Source organism: Neophocaena asiaeorientalis, unplaced genomic scaffold (assembly GCF_003031525.2).
Source record: "Neophocaena asiaeorientalis asiaeorientalis breed wild unplaced genomic scaffold, Neophocaena_asiaeorientalis_V1.1 scaffold134, whole genome shotgun sequence".
NCBI classification, from domain to species: Eukaryota; Metazoa; Chordata; class Mammalia; order Artiodactyla; family Phocoenidae; genus Neophocaena; species Neophocaena asiaeorientalis.
Window position 1 is genome coordinate 32,258,224 of NW_020185339.1, and position 18,765 is coordinate 32,276,988.

At 44.2% G+C, this 18,765-nt stretch overlaps 1 protein-coding gene across 2 annotated transcripts in view; it reads right to left on the reverse strand.

Moving 5' to 3' along the window:
- Nucleotides 1-1,443, reverse strand: part of ANO6 (anoctamin 6) — a 207,029-nt gene extending 205,586 nt beyond the window's left edge. For both annotated transcript variants that reach the window (XM_024736791.1, XM_024736790.1), the window contains exon 1: nt 165-1,443. In XM_024736791.1, coding sequence (XP_024592559.1) covers nt 165-237 — 73 coding nt within the window. In that variant the 5' untranslated portion in view covers nt 238-1,443. The remainder of the gene's footprint in view (nt 1-164) is intronic.
- Between the last annotated feature and the right edge of the window lie 17,322 nt (nt 1,444-18,765).

Consider the following 18,765-nt stretch of genomic DNA (forward strand, 5'->3'; position numbering starts at 1 on the left):
CCCCCCGCACCCGAGCTCCTCTGAGCGGCTCAGGGTCCCCGCCAACTTCCATTCCCGAGGGCGCGGCGCCCACGCGCAGTCCCCGACTTCTCCCGCTTTGGCTCGGGCTTTCGGGAGCGGACGCAGGGCCCCGCGTCAGCTCACCCCCGGAACCCACGGCTCACCGATATCCCCATCGTCGTCGTCGTCCTCCTCCAGCTCCATTTCTAGCAGAACGTCCCTGGTCATCATTTGCATGGCTCCCCCCCGGAGGCGGCTCGAAACTTGGCGCGAAGTTGGGGGCTTTCGGGGTCCGGAACGACGGCGCTCGGGCGAGGCCGGCGCCCGGGCGGGGACGGCGGGGCGCGTCTCGCTCCCGGCTCAGGGGCCGCTGTGCTCAGCCCGCGCTCGGAGAAGCCGAGCCCAAGCGGCCGCCGACCCGAGCCCTAGAGCCCAAGGCAGCCTCTGGCCACCGGAGCCGGGCCCGGCCACTGAGCATGCCCAGTGAGCGCCGAGGCTCGCTGAGGAATGATTGAACTTCCCCCGGTTTATGAGGCTCTCAGAAGGAAGTCGGGAGAAGAGAGGGAGTAGCCGGCGCCCGCGTTGTGCACGCGACTGAACTCGCCGAAGGGGGAGGCGAGAGCACGCGAGGGTAGCAGTGGGCAGGGTTCCCCCGAACGTTGCCTCCAAACGAGGCAGCTTTCTGTTCCAAGGTCATACATGGACACGTCCGGAGCCTCGCTCTCTTTGACATCTGTTACGAGAGAGGGGGGAAACGCTGCTGGAGCTCCCAGGCAGGACCCTGAAGAAGAGCGCGTTTGCATGGTGTTTAAAGACGAAGTGGGGGCCAATGGAGGATGTCGTTAAGGTATCAATTACTCTGACTCCAAGTGGAGGAACGTGTATTCTGTAGGGGAATGGGGAGGGGGCAATTACAGAGGAGGTCAAACTCGTAGATGAGAAACAACTGAAAAAAGACCAAGAGAGCGAGACCTAAAGAAACACGTTCACAAAAGGCAGGAGGATTTCCGCCTCAAGTGAGGTTAGGAGGCTGGAGAAGCGCCACCTACCCCCGCCCGCAGGAGCGCGCACAGGGAGTGGTCGGAAGATAATAGCTGAGCGTGCAGCGTATGGGGACCTTGGAAACTTCATCCTCGGTATCACAAAGGCAAAAGAAGTGAAGACCTCCACTATGGGTTAGGTGTAAATTATTATAAAGCACTGTGAAAAAACGTCAGAACCAGAGGAAACAAAGTACTGAAATAAAGTTGAGGCAGAGAGTATAAGAACACAATGCTGGAGGCCAGAGGGAACAGTAAGACAAATACAAAGGGATTTCTGCTTTTAAGATACATGGGGTAGTTTGAACTGCGGCTTCCTGGGATTGTGCATCCGCAGAACTTTTTTCAAAGAAGCTGGTGAATTCAGATGGGTCCATTTTGACTTCTCAAAAGGGCTAGAAGGTGTATTTGTAATCCTTGTTATATTCATTGTTCCCCTAACACTTATTGAAACTTTTTATATTTTTTCCACTTAATTCAGAATTGTTATGATAATTAGAATAAATATTCAGATAACACTAAATCTACTGTGCATTTTATTCTATATACTTACGTCTGATGTTTTCATATGAAAGAAAGAAAACATTGAGATCAACTGTAAGTGGGAGTGGGAAAACAGCTATGAATATGCATGATAAGACATGAGGAAATTACTTTTAAGAAAATATCCGGGAAACATTATACTTACTTCTTAAGGAAACTTTTGGGAAAAAATTATTTCTAATACAAAGAGAAACCAATACAGTACTCTGAAGATAGGAGGGTGGGAAAAAAGCATGGGAGGATGAAGAAGAAAAAAATGAGGAGAAAAGATTGTTTTCTTTTAGTGAACTCTTTCGCCAATTCTTATGGGACCTACTAAAATAGAAATTCCAGAGGTATTTTGGTTACATGATTGATGTTCACAATTTTCATTTAACAAATGCATATGGTACTTTTTATGTGCTAGGCACAGTTCTAAATGTTTTACTTTCAGTCATTTAATCCTCATAATGACCCTACGAGTTGTTACCAGTCTTTCAGGTGCAGAGCAATTGAATAACTCGTCCAAAATCACACAGGGAGTAAGTGACTGAGCTGGGATTCAAACCCAAGCAGCTTATTCCAGAATTTGTGTTCTTAGCCACTTTATAAACCACTTCCAGAGATATTTCTAAATCCATTTTTAAAAATCACTTTTTTTCTCCCCACCAATTCTAAGCTCTAAAATTCTTACCAACTCCCTGCCACAGTTCTTTCATCAAATAGTCCGGTTCTTAGGGCCTAAGGCTTTGCTCAAGGTTAATTAGTAGTTAGAAAACACTTGTGATTGATTTTGCAACAGGTTTCAATGCTCATTTGAAATTCTTCACAGATTTTAGAGTTTACATTTTTCTTGCTGGATAAATGTTGCAGAGAAACATTGCTGCCTTATATGTAAAGTGACTGTTGCTAGAAGGGAAATGAATTATTTACTTTGGTTAGCTGTAAGTCTATTATTAGTAAATTCCATTCTTTCACTTAATCTATTTTATTTCCTGCAGCTTCTTTCATGCATTATTTTTTTTTCAGCTGAGTAACATATGCTTCAAAAATAATCGAGGTAATAGGCCTAGGTAAGAACCACACTCTTGACTCTGAAAAATTATCAGCTATATCATGAATAGTTTATGAAACAAAATGTGCCTAACAATCTGTGGCCAGGTGATAGCTTGCAAAGCTTTACCAAGTCAGGGGTCAGAGACAAAGTATCTTCTCCTTCATTGGTCTTCTGATTAATTGCAACCCTTGTCTGGCCACAGGATGGCCCATCTTTATCTGCCCATCTCTTAAATGTTGGTGCTTCTCTGGCTTCCGTCCTCAGGCCTCTTTCCGTTTTTTTTTTTTAATTTATTTTTGGCTGTGTTGGGCCTTCATTGCTGCGCGCAGGCGTTCACTAGTTGCGGCGAGCGGGGGCTACTGTGCGTTGTGGTGGTCAGGTTTCTCCTTGCAGTGGCTCTCTTGTTGCAGAGCACAGGCTCTAGGTGCCCGGGCTTCAGTAGTTGCAGTATGCCGTCTCAGTAGTTGTGGCTCACAGGCTCTAGGGCGCGGGCTTCAGTAGTTGTGGTGTGCGGGCTCTAGAGCACAGGCTCAGTAGTTGTGGTACACGGGCTTAGTTGCTCTGCAGCATGTGGGATCTTTCCAGCCCAGGGATCGAACCCACGTCCCCTGCATTGGCAGGCAGATTCTTAATGACTGCGCCAACAGGGAAGTCCCCTTAGGGCTCTTTTCTTCTCATTTTTCCCTACTTAACTCATTCATTCTTATAACTTTATTATCTTTTCCAAGCAGGGCTAGTTTCATGGGCATACTAACAGTTCGTTCACACAGGGCCCTGCACTCAGAAGGGCTTAATGCTTGAGGGCTCAATGCTCTGTGGTTGCCGGATTGAAATTCTTAATAACATTACCTTCGGGTTTTTGTTTTGTAAGTGAAGTCTAATGGGAGAGTGGAGCATGTCTCCCACCACCTCTCTGCCTCCCTGGGATAAGTTCAGCTGCCAGCTCCGCCCATTTTCTGGCACCTCAGCCCCCACCCACTCTCCTCCTCCCCCCACCCAGCTCCAGGACCACAGGACCAGGAGGCACCGGGACAGGCACCGGGAAAGTCAGGGTCATGTGTGTGCACCCACGGTGTCTTAGGGCAGGGCATGGCGGCAGCTGTCCTGGACTGTCAGTGCCACAGTCCACCTAGTGGGCGACTTGGTAGGGATGAGCCTCTTACCCATTCCCTGTGCAAGTGCATCCTAGCATGGAAATTGCAATCCCTTTGTGTGTGTGTGTGTGTGTGTGTGTGTGTGTGTGTGTGTGTGTGTGTGTTACTAGGGCCTCTCACTGCTGTGGCCTCTCCCGTTGCAAAATGCATATGGTACTTTTTATGTGCTAGGCACAGTTCTAAATGTTTTACTTTCAGTCATTTAATCCTCATAATGACCCTACGAGTTGTTACCAGTCTTTCAGGTGCAGAGCAATTGAATAACTCGTCCAAAATCACACAGGGAGTAAGTGACTGAGCTGGGATTCAAACCCAAGCAGCTTATTCCAGAATTTGTGTTCTTAGCCACTTTATAAACCACTTCCAGAGATATTTCTAAATCCATTTTTAAAAATCACTTTTTTTCTCCCCACCAATTCTAAGCTCTAAAATTCTTACCAACTCCCTGCCACAGTTCTTTCATCAAATAGTCCGGTTCTTAGGGCCTAAGGCTTTGCTCAAGGTTAATTAGTAGTTAGAAAACACTTGTGATTGATTTTGCAACAGGTTTCAATGCTCATTTGAAATTCTTCACAGATTTTAGAGTTTACATTTTTCTTGCTGGATAAATGTTGCAGAGAAACATTGCTGCCTTATATGTAAAGTGACTGTTGCTAGAAGGGAAATGAATTATTTACTTTGGTTAGCTGTAAGTCTATTATTAGTAAATTCCATTCTTTCACTTAATCTATTTTATTTCCTGCAGCTTCTTTCATGCATTATTTTTTTTTCAGCTGAGTAACATATGCTTCAAAAATAATCGAGGTAATAGGCCTAGGTAAGAACCACACTCTTGACTCTGAAAAATTATCAGCTATATCATGAATAGTTTATGAAACAAAATGTGCCTAACAATCTGTGGCCAGGTGATAGCTTGCAAAGCTTTACCAAGTCAGGGGTCAGAGACAAAGTATCTTCTCCTTCATTGGTCTTCTGATTAATTGCAACCCTTGTCTGGCCACAGGATGGCCCATCTTTATCTGCCCATCTCTTAAATGTTGGTGCTTCTCTGGCTTCCGTCCTCAGGCCTCTTTCCTTTTTTTTAAAAAAATTTATTTTTGGCTGTGTTGGGCCTTCATTGCTGCGCGCAGGCGTTCACTAGTTGCGGCGAGCGGGGGCTACTGTGCGTTGTGGTGGTCAGGTTTCTCCTTGCAGTGGCTCTCTTGCTGCAGAGCACAGGCTCTAGGTGCCCGGGCTTCAGTAGTTGCAGTATGCCGTCTCAGTAGTTGTGGCTCACAGGCTCTAGGGCGCGGGCTTCAGTAGTTGTGGTGTGTGGGCTCTAGAGCACAGGCTCAGTAGTTGTGGTACACGGGCTTAGTTGCTCTGCAGCATGTGGGATCTTTCCAGCCCAGGGATCGAACCCACGTCCCCTGCATTGGCAGGCAGATTCTTAATGACTGCGCCAACAGGGAAGTCCCCTTAGGGCTCTTTTCTTCTCATTTTTCCCTACTTAACTCATTCATTCTTATAACTTTATTATCTTTTCCAAGCAGGGCTAGTTTCATGGGCATACTAACAGTTCGTTCACACAGGGCCCTGCACTCAGAAGGGCTTAATGCTTGAGGGCTCAATACTCTGTGGTTGCCCGATTGAAATTCTTAATAACATTACCTTCGGGTTTTTGTTTTGTAAGTGAAGTCTAATGGGAGAGTGGAGCATGTCTCCCACCACCTCTCTGCCTCCCTGGGATAAGTTCAGCTGCCAGCTCCGCCCATTTTCTGGCACCTCAGCCCCCACCCACTCTCCTCCTCACCCCACCCAGCTCCAGGACCACAGGACCAGGAGGCACCGGGACAGGCACCGGGAAAGTCAGGGTCATGTGTGTGCACCCACGGTGTCTTAGGGCAGGGCATGGCGGCAGCTGTCCTGGACTGTCAGTGCCACAGTCCACCTAGTGGGCGACTTGGTAGGGATGAGCCTCTTACCCATTCCCTGTGCAAGTGCATCCTAGCATGGAAATTGCAATCCCTTTGTGTGTGTGTGTGTGTGTGTGTGTGTGTGTGTGTGTGTGTGTGTGTGTTACTAGGGCCTCTCACTGCTGTGGCCTCTCCCGTTGCAGAGCACAGGCTCCGGAGGCACAAGCACAGTGGCCACGGCTCACGGGCCCAGTCGCTCCGCGGCATGTAGGATCCTCCCGGACTGGGGATGGGGCATGAACCCGTGTCTCCTGCATCGGCAGGCGGACTCTCAACCACTGTGCCACCAGGGAAGCCCGGAAATTGCAATCTCTTGGAGGTGTCCCTCGATGTGGTTTGGAGAATACAGGCTGTGGGAAGGGGAGATACCTGGCTCAACTTCCCCACCCTCATCCAGAGCATTTAGTCCTCCAAATTGTTGGGAGGAGGACAAAGCAGTTGATGGACCTCAGAGGCTATTTGAAGAAGGGACCCTGCATTGCATTTTACACTGGGCCCTGCAAATTGTAGAGTTGGCCCCGATTCCAAGGTCTTTATTTGCAGCCCAAATTTCTCTTCAGTGTTGCGAATGGTATATCTGCCTGCATGCTTGAACATCTTCACTTGGATATTTAAGACATTTCAGATTCAGCAGGTTTACAATTAAATTTATAATCTCTGCCCCAGACCAGTTTCTCTAAACCAGGAATGACACCACTAATCACACAGGCCAATAATTTGAGCATCATTTTGACTCCTTCCTCTCTCTCTTTTCCCTCCTACCCAGTCAATTGCTAAATCCTGTGGCATCCACCTTCTGGATATCTCAAACACAACCTGTGTTTGTTACCCATTGTTACATTGTTGCATAACTGCATAGCTCAGACTTGAAGGAAGTAAGAGATTAAGACATGAAATTATCTGAGGGAATGGAGTCTAATTTAGGCAGAAGGAAAAGCAAGTGTAAAAGTTCCAAGGAGAACCAGCAAAGAGGTCATGGCAACAGTGGCATAAAAGATTAACCCTCCTCCCACACAAAAAAAGATTAACCCCAAATGTAGTGGCTTAGAGCAACAATAAACATATTATCTCACTCAGTTTCTATGAGTCAGGAATTTGGAGCAACAGAGTCAAGGGATTCTGGGCTGCATTCTCTCAAAGTTCTAGGCAAGATGCTGGCCAGCACTGCACCTAAAAGCTTGACTAGATCTTCTCCTCAGATAGCTCCACTCAAGACAGTTCACTCTCAAGTGGTGCTGCTTGTTAGCAGACCCCTTGGTTCCTTGCTATGCAGGCCTGTCTGGAGGCTTCTCGAGCATCCTCATGACACGACATTTGTCTTCCCGCAGGTGAGCAGTTCAAGAGAGTGGGCAAGGTGGAAGCTACAACATCTTTTATGACCTAACCTTGGAAATCACACAGTTTCAATTGTCAATCACACAATCGTCAATTCTGCCATTGGTTACCCAGGTCAGTCAGCTCTACTCACTGAGGGAGGGGCTTATACAGAGCGTGAAGACCATAGGCAGGGATCTTGGGGAGCCATCTTGGAGGCTGGCTGCCACCCATCTCAGCGTCACCGTTCTGATACATACCACCATCATTCTTCATTCTTAGTTCCTGAGAACTACCTATATGCTGGCCACTTTCCTGGGTGTTGTGGGTTTAATAGTAAAAACAAAGACAGACAACATCCCTGCCCTTATGACCTTCCATTCCAGTGGATAAAGACAAGTAAGACAAATGTTCTTATTTATTTGTGAATTCCAGTGGATAGTGACAAACAAAAAAGTACATTTGTCTTATTTGTCTTGGCAAGAGCAATAGAGAATGATGTGGATTTACACGGAGTGGTTGGGGAAAGCCTCTGATAAAGTGACATTTTAGCAGAGATTTGAAGAAAGTGAGGGAACAGACATGTAAGTACCTGAGAGAACAGAGTTTTAAGGAGAGTTAAGTTTCAGGTGCAAAAGCCTTGAGGACAAGCATGCTTAGTGTCTTCAGAAAAAGCAGAGAGGCCATGTGACTGTAGCATTAGTGATGCAGGAGGACAGTGGTAGGAGGTCAGGGTTGGTGAGGGAGGGGGAGTGCTGCAAATCACTTTTGCCATCAGAAGGTCTTGGGCTTTTACTCTGGATAACTGTGGGAAAACTTTGGAAAGTTTTGAATAAGTGGATGGAGTAATTGAACTGATATTTAAAAGGATTTTTCTGACCGCTTTATGGGAAACAGACTAGATTATGCAAAAGGAAGTGTAAAAGAAGGGAGACAGTTAAGAGACGAGTTCTTGAATTTCGACAAGGGGTGATGGTCTTGAACCAGAGTGGTAGTAGTAGATGTGGATTATAGATATGTTTTGAGGTAGGTCTGAAAAGAGTTTCTGATATAGTCAGTATGGATATGAGAAAAAAAAGAGGGAGTCAAGAATGACTCTTAAGATTTTGACCTGAGTAACTAGGAGAATGGAGTCGCTGTTTTTGAGATGTAGAAGACTACAGGGCAGTAAGGGGTAAGGGAGTTTGATTTTGTGCCCATCAATTTGAATTCAATATTAGACGTCCATGGGTGTCTGGAGTTTGGAGGAGAAAATGGGTCATGGGTACTTATGGGTCATGAGTCTGGAGTTTGGAGGAGAAATCTACACTGGAGATATAAATTTAGGACTGGATAAGACTGCTTGGAAAGTTAATCTATATGAAGAGATTAAGTCCAAGGACTCAGCTCTAGCACTCTCCACTCCAACACTTGCATTGGGAAAATGAGGAAAAACCAGCAAAGGAGACAGATGGAAGGAGTGTCCAGTGAGGAACGAAGAACAGAAAAGGGTGAGGTTCAGTTAAATTTTTTTCAAAAAAAAGGAAAAAGAAAATGATCTCCTGTGTCAAATGAATCTGATAAGACAACTTTGTAAAGACTTCCAATTTTCCTATAGCTGGAAACAATTTCTTCGGGTGTGAAGAGAACTGGTCATTGGATTTAGCAATGGGAGGTCAACAGTGACCTCAGTTTCAGAGGAGTGGTAGGGGACAAAAGTCTGGAATGGGTTCTCCAATTCACAGAAGAAACTCCAATGTTTCTTCCAACACCACCAACCAATTCTCCAATTCACAGTGGACACTTGATTGTGTGTCCTACAATTAACTCAATTCTGACACTATCTACCTGGAGATAGCAACTGATCCCACAGGTTAAGCACTCAGTCCCACAGAATTGCACCCCTTGCCCTACTTCAGATGCCAATCACAGGTCTAGGTTGTCAGCTGTGCTTTTGACCAACGGGCTATGGATTGGAGGTTCCCCCAACCCTCAACTTGGGTTTGATTAATTTGTTAGAGCTGCTCATAGAACCCAAAGAAACATTTACTTACATTTACCGGTTTATTAAAAGGATTTTATAGAGGATACAGATGAACAACCAGATGAAGATGTACACAGGGCGAGATCCAGAAGCATCCCAAGCACAGGTGCTTTTGTCCCCATGGAACCAGGGTGCACCATCCCCCCAGCCTGTGCATCTGTTCATCACCCCAGAAGCTCATCAAATCTTGTTTTCAAGAGTTTTTATAGAGCTTAATCTGCAGCACCCCCCTTCGCCTTCTCAGAGGTCGGTGGATGGGGCTGAAAGTTCTAACTCTAATCACGTGGGTGACTAGCCCCGTCCTAAGACTACCTAGGGCCACCACTCTAAGTCACCTCATTAGCATAAGCTCAAAAGGAGGTCTTCACGAAGGACAAAAGACACTCCTATCACTCAGAAAATTCCAAGGGTTTGCGGTTTGTGCCAGGAACAGGGTACAAAGACCAAGCGTATATCTTAACATACCACAAGTTCACAGGGGAAGGAGAGAAGACGAAGTGATAACAATGACTAAAGACAACTCTTTTGAGGAGACTTGAAACTCTTTGAGACACATGAAGTCTAGACTTCTATATCCATCTCCACTTGGATTCTAACGGGCAGCTAAAATTTCATATCCAATGTCAAAGCCCTGATCTTCCTCCAAACTCTGGTCTACCCATAATCTTCTCCGTCTCAGATAATCAAAACACTATTCCTCTGATTGCTTAGGCCCCAAAGCCCGGAGTCATCTTTGATTTCTCTCTTTCTTGTATACCCCATATCCTGCCAGCAGATCTTTTTTGTTTGTTTTTTGTTTTTGTTTTTTGGCAGTACGCAGGCCTCTCACTGTTGTGGCCTCTCCCGTTGTGGAGCACAGGCTCCGGACGCGCAGGCCCAGCGGCCATGGCTCACGGGCCCAGCCACTCTGCGGCATGTGGGATCTTCCCGGACCGGGGCACGAACCCGTGTCCCCTGCATCGACAGGCGGACTCTCAACCACTGCACCACCAGGGAAGCCCAGCAGATCTTGTTAAATCTATTAAAAAATATTCCTAGAATTGGACCACTACATACCACCTTCACCACAAACATCTCATCTGTGACATCATCCTCCCTTCCTTGGATTATTCTTCTACCTGGTTTCCCTGCTTCCACCTTTGTCTCCCGACAGTCCATTCTCAACACAGTAGCCAAAGTGATGCTAAAAGCATCACCCTGAGCCAGATCATATTACTCTCTGCTCCACAACTCCCTATTCTAACTATAGGAAAATCTAAAGTATTTACAAAGCCACCCTATATGAATTGCAAAATTGCCAGAGTCACCCCATATGGTTGTGCGAGATATTTATTCTACACAGGTGTCTGGTCAGGGGGAATGAAGTGAGGCCTGAAATCTAGCTCAGGCTCTGCTTGCCAAGTCATATGCCTTGGTGCAAGACTCTATACAAGATTCCATACAGGTTTTCAGCAACCCTGGACACCTCTACACAGGTACTCTCCACCCCTCTTCCTTTGCTTTATTTTCTCTTTATCTCCTAGCCCCCTCTTATGTACTACATCCTTTGTTTACTTCTTCTGCTTATTATTTGTCTTCACCAACTAAAAGATGACTTCCATGAGAGCAGTGCTTTTGTCTTTTGTTCATTACCATATCCTCAGCACAGAGTAGGTACCCGATAAAGATTTATGAAATTGGATTGGGTTTTTCTGTAAAGGGTAGTGGAGAAATGCAGTAGTAGATAGAAGGGTATGTGGGCCAAGAAAGGGAAAGGTTTCTTTTTTTATATAAATTTATTTCTTTTTTATTTATTTATTTTTGGCTGCATTGGGTCTTTGTTGCTGCACGCGGGCTTTCTCTAGTTTCGGCGAGCAGGGGCTACGCTTTGTTGCGGTGTGCGGGCTTCTCATTGCGGTGGCTTCCCTTGTTGAGGTGTACAGGCTCTAGGCGCGCGGGCTTCAGTACACACGGGGCGTAGTTGCTCTGCGGCATGTGGGATCTTCCCAGACCCGGGCTCGAACCCATGTCCCCTGCATTAGCAGGTGGATTCTTAACCACTGCTCCACCAGGGAAGTCCCGAGGGAAAGGATTTAATGTGGGAGAGAGAAGGGAAGATTGCTGTCATAATGTCCTTGGGTAAGTGAAAGTGATGAGTTCCAGTACACCATGGAGATATTGGCTGTACAAAGCAAAATAAAACTTCCCTCACAAAAACCATAGGGAAGACATAGTATATGAAGTGTATTGGTAAATGTATTGGTAGGTGCTGTAGAAGCTATCTTTTTTCCCCTCAAATGTTTATTTTGAAAGCTTTCGGACATATAGAAACGTTGAAAGAATAGTGTAACAGGTATCTCTACATTCACCACCAAGCTTCAACAATTGCGAACATTCTGCTCTATTTGTTTTATCTGTTTGTCTCTCTGTGTATATTTCATTGAATCATATTAATGTTGCAGACCTCATGACATGCCATCCCTACATAAATAATATATTCACATAGAAAACACTTCCCTCATACCAACTAATACCCAATCCATATTCAAATCTCAGACTCTTTCATGACCAAGGCTTTTATGCATTTTATACGTTTCACACACTGCAACTGATTATATTCCTCAACGTTTTTTCCCACTGACTTTGACTTTTTCAAGAGAACAGAATAGCTGTGGATGACTTTTTTCCCCTAATGCTGTTGTTCAATGTCTAGCATTTCCTGTAAATTTCACCTTAAGTCAGACGCTTTTAGATTCAAGTTAAACATTTTTGGCAAGAATCTGTCATAGAAGATGCTGTGTTTTTCATGTGGCATTACAGTGGGAGGTGTATACTGACAGGTTGTTCTACCATTATTGGTGCTAATTTAGAGCACTAGGCTACATAGCAAATGCCAGATATTTCCATTAGATCAAGGTTTGAACACAGGCAATGTAACTCCAGGGTCTGTGCCTCTAACCGTTTTGCTACAGTGCCTCTCTAGGCGAGAGCACAGGGCTCAGGAACCAGCACATGTGAGCAATCAGCAAGGCTAGGACTCAAAACCGATGGCTTCGCTCACTATGTGAAAATGACCTGTCAGTGTATAATCTTAACAAAGGGCCCTTGGAGCTTGTTGTACCTCATGGTGAAAGCAAACTCCTTCGTGTGTTCTCTATTTATTGAGGAGAAGACTAATACATGTGTCAGCTTCCTAGATGTTACCAAGGACTGGGTTGATTTGCTCCAGGGAAGAGATAACTCAGACTGTAGCTAATTTTCTAGTTTCCATTTTGATTCATTATCATTCCCCAAGATCCATCTTTCTTATGCACAGAAAAATGAGTAAGTGAAATAGGAAAGTCGTCTTTGATGTGGGCATTAATCTCTTTGATTCTCTGATACCCTGGGTTCTGAGGAAAGAGGGTTTTAATATTGGGAAGGCAGAAACTTGAGATTAAAATTGTTTTTTTTAAGGGCAATTTAGGCCAGTTTACCTGTAGCTCTGCTTGAAAACAATGAATTCACTGATAGAATTTTTTGGTTACTAGATTTTCAGGGTTAGATATTTTTGGTTTGGTTTTGCTAGGGAGGATGGACCAATGGGCTCCACTTGAAGAGTTTGGACCAAAGTGAATGAAGTACCTCATCCTCTGGAAGTTTCCAAAGCCCCCATGCAGGGCTGCTTCACTGTCTTGCAGAGGCAGAAGGGTCATGCAAAAATTAGCATTAGAACTACCCACACCACTGGATGAGATTAGAATCACAGTGTCAGCACAGCTAGGTCAGTGGTGGGCAGGAGGCTTTCTTAAGAAAGAAACTTTCCTACTTGGCTTTTGTTCTGTTTCACTCTGTTTTTGTTCTTTGCTTATGAAATTGAGTGGAGGCCACAGCTTTGCCAATAGCTGGTCCTCAATTGCTGTAAAGGATGGAAAATATCAAATACCCCTAAATGTTCACACATCCAGCTTAATACTACAGAAGCCAAGTCATTGCTGGTGGAGAGGGGGCAGCACGGATTTCCATAACACAATCTCAAAGTTATTTTGATTTAATCCCATTTTTATTTTCTTTTTGTTTTTGTTTTTTTTTGCGGTACGCGGGCCTCTCACTGTTGTGGCCTCTCCTGTTGCAGAGCACAGGCTCCGGACGTGCAGGCTCAGTGGCCATGGCTCACGGGCCCAGCCACTCCGCGGCATGTGGGATCATCCCGGACCGGGGCACGAACCCGTGTCCCCTGCATCGGCAGGCGGACTCTCAACCACTGCGCCACCAGGGAAGCCCTTAATCCCATTTTTAAAATATATAATACTTGGCTAAGCTAGGTGAGGTATCAGGAAAAACTGACACGAGGGTCTCGCACTTACAGAGATTAGAAATAACTTCCTGTAACAACTAGAGCGATGGTTTAGTGAAATGGACAAACCACATCAAGGCATGACTCCCCATGGCACTTTGACTTGCCATATAGCCTTCATTTTCATTAGCATTTATTTCACAAATAATTTTGTGAGTGAAAGTGAAGTAAAATCCCCTCTTCCAGAACGTTGCTAGATAATTTTATAATCAACAAGAAGGAGCGTGTTTTATGACTGCAGTCAACTCACAGAATTATCTTAGCCTTCTTGGCACCATTTACTCAGCCAGATGGCCTGTGAACCTGAAAATATTCACTGACCCTTTATAGAATGAGTTTGCCAACCCCTGGCTTATACTGTCCCTTCCCTCGACCTAACTTTTGGAAGGTATATTATACTTCTGAGACAGAGCTGTTTCAGCACATGAACAATCGGCACAAATGGGTATTTTTAAAGAACCACTTATTTATGTGTCGATTTTCATGCGGTATTTTCAGCAATTACACATTTTCACCCTATAGATTATCACGGAAAAAAATCACAAAAGATTTCATAGAATTAGCAGCCAATTCAAAGTGAGTGCTCTACTGGGATGTTTTTGACAAGTGTTAAATGTCCTTTTGGTTGCCTAGGACAGGCAACAGATTGGTGCCCAAGAATGGAGTCCAGCTCAACATTACATTTTCCCCCTAAACTGGGCCCCTTAACACTAGGAAACAAAAAAGCCAAATACTTGGGTCTCAGCCCTTTCTTCCAGGCATTGGAGGAAGTCAGTTCTCACCCACCCTGGGCAGCATGCACGTCCCTTTTCCTCTGCTCCCTGAGTTCCCTCGCATAGATTCTTGTTGGTGATGCTGAGGTTTGTCACTCTCTGTGCTGTCCCTGGACAGTCCTCCTTCACGTGCATTCCACTCTTAGTATCCTCCTCAAACTTCTTCAGGGGTCCCAACAGCTTCTCCTCGGTGATGGGCTCACAGGGCAACTTCCCCTTTGGTCTGGGCTGCAGTCTTTGAGAGATCTGAGACTTTACCCTAGATACCTTCACCTTTCTTTCTGCCTTGGGGTTTTCTTAGAGTAGTAGCTCTGTACAGACATCTCTGTTTTTTTTCATTGGCACCTCTGCTTGAATATGAAAGTGCGTGGGACCAGACGGCTGGATGAGGAAGAAGTGGCAGGGACAGGAGACCTGGGGTGGGCACCACGCACCCAGCTGTGGGTGGACCAGGTTGCAGACTGAAAGCTACTTTTTTTAAAATTGTGGTAAAGAATACACAACACAAAATTTACCATCTTAACCATTTCTAAGTGTATGTTCCGTAGTGTTACATATGTTTATGTTGTTGTGCAACAGATCTCTAGAACTTTTTCGTCGTGCAGAACTGAAACTCTATGCTCATTGAAAAACTCCCATTTCCCCTCCCCCCAGCCCCTGGCAACCAACATTCTCCTTTGTGTTTCTATGAGTTTAACTACCTTATATACTTCATGTACTTGGACTTGTACGTGAGGTATGTAAAGTAGTTAAACTGTATGTATTTGTCTTTTTGTGATTGACTTATTCCACTTAATATAATGTCCTCAAGGTCTGGAAACTATTATTTGATAATTTCTATTTACTTAGTAAAATAGAAAACACAGGTTATTAGCAAGGGATGAAAATGTGGAAGGAGGTTTAAGCAGAGAGAAGGTTTGGAATAGTATATAAGACAAATGGAAAGTAAATAGACTAGGGAAATAGCATAGGATCACACCAGAGACCCACATGAGGTCATGAATTTAAAGTGAAACCTGTTAGCATGGTCATATTATTTTCCAGGCACATCTGATACTCAGGTTCATGTATCAAATAGGTGGACAGTTGGATATAACTAGGGGTAGGTTTTGCAAGGTAAGTTCAACAGAGGGAAAGAAGGGCTGGGAATTGATGGTATAAACAAGGGAATGCTTTTAATGTTGTCTTATAGGATCCAAAAGATAAAACAGTGAGGACATGACTGAACAAAACTGGTAAGATGAGAAATCTGAATATTTTGGTGGTGTGGAATTTTTTCAGTTGCTGGAGCTATCTCTCACCTGGATTACTGCTGAAAGCTCCTTACTAGTTTTCTTATTCTTTCCAGTCCATTCTCCCTTCTGTGGTCAGAAATGATCCTCCTGATGTGAAAATCTGATGGAATCGCTCCTTTCAAATTCCCCGAGGGATTCCTACAGCGCTGTGAATAGTGGCTAACTTTCTCATAACCTGAGGTCCTGTGTATATGCCAAGCCTCATTTTCCACACTTCTTCAGCATCTTCAATATTTCCAGCATCTTCAGTTATTTGAAGATTTCATCCCCTATCATACCTCCAAGACTCTGAACATGCTGTTCCTCTTACTTGGACCACTCCCTCCGCTGTGAACTGGCCTTCACTTAACTGTTAGACTTCAGCTTAAATTTCACTTCCTCCTGGAAGTCTTTTTTGATATTCCCCAGTCTATGTTGAATGCTTCTCCCATGTTTTTGCAAAACATCCTGTATTTTCCCATGTTACCACTTAATACCCTTTACTGTCAATGCTTTTTTAATTGTTTAGTCATATTTTAGTTCTTCATATTTCTGTTGAGAAGGACCCTGTATGAATAGCTCAGCCTATATATTAAGCATCTAAGATTTTTCAAAAAATATTTAAATCCAACATAGAAAGTGCTTCTTAAAAGTGATCCTACACCCTCCTTGTTGAAACTCTTCTTCTCTAGGCTTTGAGGACATCTCACTCATCTGAGTCCCTCCATACTCAACAGCCACTCCTTCTCTACCAGACATCTAGCCCTCTGTTCTATCTCTCCACTTTCCTGAGGTTGTTTAACCCAGTCTCATGATTTGAAAATGCCATCTATATCTTGATGACCCCGAAATCTTTATCTCTAACCTGGACACCTCTTGAGTGCTCCAGCTTCTTGTGTCTGTCTATTCTACATTCCTGCTTGGTAAGAACAGACTTATGAACACCACCAAAACACCATTACCCAAACTGTCTCCATTTACTGAATAGCACCTATGGCAGATTGCATTTTATAAAGATAGCTGCACCAAAATACTCATCCCATTTCCCATGCTATTCTTAAAATGTGACTGACACTGTTCCACTGAAAGGTGGGTTCTGTGTTCTCTCTCCTTGGGTATGGGCACAGTGTGTGACTACCCTGGTCAATGGAGTACAGAGAAGTGATGCTATGTGACTTCTGAGACTGGGCCTTAGAAAGGGTAGAGCTTCCTCTGCTTGGTGATCTCTCAAGATGCTCACTTTTTGAAGCCAAACACCATACTGTGAAAAAGCTCAGACCACATCTAGAGGCCATTGTACGTGCTCCAGCTGATAGCCACAGGTAAGGGCTAAACTGACAGCCATTATTAACCATTAGACATGTAAGTTGATCAGGTTTTCAGATGGTTCCAGCCTCCAGCCTTTGAGACTTCCAGGTGAAGTTCCATACATGGAACAGAAACAAGTCATCTATGCTGTGACATATCTGAATTTCTGATTCACAGAAGCCATAAGAGAAAATAAATGATTATGTTTTGGGGAAATTTGTTACACAGCACTAGATAATGAATACAGTGTAACAGCTAGTCACTAGCACAGGCCAAAAATTTAGGAGTCATTCTTCATTCCTCTTTTTCTCTGATATCCATATCCAATCTATTCAACAAGTCTGGTTCATTCTATCTCCAAAGTACATTAACCATCTGAGCCCTTTTTCTTATCTCCCATGATGCACTCTGATCCAAGTAACCATCATCTATGACTAAAGCAATCAGCAGAATCCTATCTGATCTTCCTATTTTCCCTCTTTGCTTCCCTACAGCCCATTCTCCATTCAGAAGCTAAAGAGATTCTTTGAAAATCTCTATATGAATATATTCCTTCTCTGCTTAAAACCCTCCACAACTGAGGAAATTTGAACACTCCCTAGATGTTTGATGATATTAAGAAGTAATTGTGAATTTTTAAAGTGTGATAGTAGTATTGTAGTTAAAATTTTTTTGATATGCATACAGAAAACTTTATAGATAAAATGATATGAATTTTGAGATTGTTTCAGAATAATCCAGAGAGGAGGGGAGAACATAGGAGTATTGATCAAATAAAACTGGTCAGGGGCTGAGAATTGTCAATGTGAGGTGATGGGGAGGGGTCAGTATACTATTCTCCCTATTTTTTGTTTGTTTTAAATTTTACTTTTTTTAAAAGGGGGAAATCCTTCCATGTCTTTCTTTTTCATCCTCTTTTATTCTCCTCTTTTCCCTTATTTTTTTCTTTAAACCAGGTCATTGGTTTTCTTCCTTTTCCTTCCCTTGAGTTAGCCATGGCAGACTTGACCCTAGTGTGGAGCTGCATCAGAGCAAGAGGGGCTGGAGAAGGGGCCTGGTGCAGGCCAGGACATGTTCTGGGTTGGGACAGGAAACCAGCCAGAGCTCCAGGGAGTTTCAGTCTGCTTCTCAGCCATTCTCTCAGGACTGAGCAACCATCAGAGTGTGTGCGTTCTTCATGAGTGGACTCTTGGTTTATTACAGCCCTCCTCTAAGTCCCACTGGTTTTCAAACCAGCTAAGGTGACTTGTCTTCCTGGTGTTGGACCCCAGAGCTGAGGTGCCCAATATGTGGCTTGAACACCCCACTCCTCAGGGAGGATCTCAGAGCCCATGATATCTTCCTTCTCTTCTGTGTCCCCTGCTAGGAGCACAGGTACCTACCTGATTGCTACTCCTCCCTTCATACGTGACTCCGTGTGGATCTTTCTTTTGTAGCCTTGGTTGTAGAAGAGCCTTTCTGCCAGTCTCCAGTTTGTTTTCAGTGAGAGCTGCTCCACATGTAGATGTATTTTTATGTGTTCATGGGGGGGAGGTGAGCTCAACCTCCTCCTATCTGCCATCTTGATCACCTCTCAGAATGCAACTAATAAATGTTGAAGGAATGGTGAAATTAGGAAACCACCACTTGACAACCCCAATGACAATGGTTTAATGGATCCTAAAACCAGGCAGTAAAAGTTTATTGAAGAATGGGATATCTACATAGTCTGAAAGCTTTTCTTCCACGAGATAACTTATAGCACAGATTAAAAAATAATAAGTTTAGAGTGGAGAAATCTGAACAGATCCTCCTTAATCAAAATTAACATTACTAGAAATGGGACAAACTAACATCATGTACTCTCTTACATGTTATGCTGAAAAGAAAACAGCATAATTTGTGTGAAGTTTCTATCAAAAGACATAACCTCAATCTAATTTTAAGGAAACCTCAGAGAAACTCAAACTGTGGGGCATTCTACAAAATAATTGGCCTGCAATCTTTCAAAATGTCTAGGTCTCTGAAGACAAGGAAAGACAGAAGAACTA